This window comes from Lygodium microphyllum, chromosome 14 (assembly GCF_053477565.2).
Source record: "Lygodium microphyllum isolate KBCC chromosome 14, Lygodium_microphyllum_v1.1.10, whole genome shotgun sequence".
Classification (NCBI taxonomy): Eukaryota; Viridiplantae; Streptophyta; class Polypodiopsida; order Schizaeales; family Lygodiaceae; genus Lygodium; species Lygodium microphyllum.
In genome coordinates, this window is record NC_141148.1 from 79,901,557 (window position 1) to 79,904,062 (window position 2,506).

Below are 2,506 nucleotides of genomic sequence, written 5' to 3' on the forward strand. Positions count from 1 at the left end.
GTATAATGCACACTGCTAGGACAATGTGAATCTTAAAGGAGACTTGCACACCTTCAAAGATTAGCAGCTATGAACTATTCGTGATAACTGAAGTGATTAATGCTTTGATTTATCAGATTCATTTTAAGCATGCTGACATAGTGGTTCTATCATTTCTTGGTATTACATGTGCACTGTTAGGACAATCTGTGAATCTTAAAAGGAGACTTGCACAGCACACCTTCAAAGATTAGCAGCTATGCACTATTTGCGATAACTGAATTGATCAATGCTGTGATTTATGGGATTCATTATAAGTATACTGACATATTGGTTCTATCATTTCTTGGCATTACATGTACATGCTCTTAATAGCTGTGCTAACAAAAGCAATACATGAATCTCAGGTCACTTCCGAGTCCCATTTTCAGAAAGATCTTGGGCTTGATAGTCTTGACACAGTGGAGATTGTCATGGCCCTAGAAGAGGAGTTTGCTCTTCAGATTCCAGATCTTGAAGCAGATAAAATTGATTCTTGTCCTGCTGCTATTGAGTACGTAGCTGCCCACCCTATGGCACAGTAGTAACCACAATCATTTGTGTGCTGTCGATGCTTGCTGGTGCTGTTCAGATGCAACATGCTTTTGCTGGTTGTGGAGAAGAATGACATAGGTACCGTACCTTGGTATTTGGGTATGCATTTTTGTAGTCTTTACACATTCAGTTGTGTTGGATGGAATCCAAATTTAATCATGTGTTGAGAATGTTACAACTTTACTGTTTAGTCTGCCCAACTTATGCAATAAGTAATGATGGAGACCTATGTGGATCATTGTTATCAAATCAGCAGTGTGCATTGATTGATTCACTGTTGGATTTGTGATTAGCACCTGGGGCTGCATCTTAATTGCGAACCCAAATAGATGACTCAAGCAGTTTCATCAGAGTTGGTAGTTTTTCTAGACCTGTGCATGCTTGCAAAGGACTCCTGGACTTTCAGCTTGACTAAATCTTGTCTGACAAAACAAAGGAATAAGATACAATCAGTAGAATGCCTGTGACTGTATGTGCTTACTTAAAAAGGAAGAACAAATGAAAGCCTCTTTGTGAGGGACTCTTACCTCACGAAGCTTATTACAGACTCAGGATAAACAGTAACAGAAAGTCGTGCAATTGTTCTGCAAGAGCTGAGATGTATTTTGAGAAACGTGGATTGCATTGATTATTACATTCTGCAAGATTGTGCATCTAACACCATTTCAACTGAAAGAGGAAACTTTTCAAGGAAAAATCACATTTATTCATATTTCAAATGAAAGAGGCTTTTCAAGTAAAAATCGCAAGTAAATTCAATTGCATGACACCATTTTGTTGTATAGCTGTCAAGCTGTCAATTGGAAATTTTGGTTAATTTGACATAAATGTATGCAAAATCATGTATAGAATTGGGGATAAACTATTATGTTAGAAGTTTCTTGGAAAAATTGATGGATGTGCACCCTTCTCCATATTGGTTTGTTACATGAGGAAGTTCAGACATATTTAGCCTTGAAAGTCTCTTGGAAAGGTGCTTTGGACTTTGCTACAAATTTTTTTGAAGTGTATTAATTGATATTCCATTTTGTACTTCATCACAAGAAACTCCAAAGTAGCTAACTAACACAGCAAAAATCATGATTGACGAGTAGAAGCAATGTTGAAGCCATTAGAAAAGGCTTGATGTACATGGGCAAAGCTTGTTGTAAAGTATAATACTCTTCTTAGTAGTAATAGATAACACAAATTTTTACCTTTTGAAGTTGAATCAAGCATACATGAGCTTGTACTATACTTTGGTATGGATTGCAATCAATGTATTCTTTCATTAGAGTTTACCTCACCAATTATTTTCATTAGCTAGTTTCTAAAGCTCATGGGGAGTATTTTTTCTTTCTATTCTTTACTAGTTAATATTTAGCAAGTGGGGCAACTAAGTGAACATTATATTTTTGATGCTCCATTTTGAAACAAGAAGTGTACATATTCATACTTGGGAAATTGTAGATGCATGATGGCTTTTCTCTTAACTTCGGCTCTCAATGTTGATCACTAACATTACATAAGAGGTAGACTATACGATGAGCAAATTGAACCAAACAAAGATTTTGAGTGTGGAATCTGAAAAGGACCTAGTTAGAAAACATGAGGCCATGTTAACAATCACTTCTCAAATTGCCAAGAGCTTGTTTGGACTTTGGATATCAATTGAAGCTAGAAACCATGGAGCTGTAGACTTTATTGGGTCGATAAATGTATTCAATTAGTAACAACTATTATTTGTTGGACCATATTGTCAAATCCAATACGCATGCATAGATAGGTACTTGTGGTAATATTATGGTCATACATGAAGCAACACCACATTGTAAGGCTTCTTCAATGGCCTTTGGATATACAAGTACATTCAATCAAAAAGAGTTGTAAAGCATGATTAGTACACTAATTGTCACGTGGTGTTACCCTCAATACCCAAAGTGAAACACAAGGA

The 2,506-nt window shown here is 36.1% G+C and overlaps 1 protein-coding gene across 1 annotated transcript in view; it reads left to right on the plus strand.

The window, feature by feature from the left end:
• MTACP-1 (mitochondrial acyl carrier protein 1) overlaps window positions 1-822 on the plus strand; it is a 56,296-nt gene extending 55,474 nt beyond the window's left edge. Inside the window, exon 2 of the mRNA XM_087692994.1 lies at window positions 387-822. Within this exon, the coding sequence (XP_087549120.1) occupies window positions 387-563 (177 nt within the window). The 3' untranslated portion in view covers window positions 564-822. The remainder of the gene's footprint in view (window positions 1-386) is intronic.
• The last annotated feature ends 1,684 nt before the right edge of the window (window positions 823-2,506 follow it).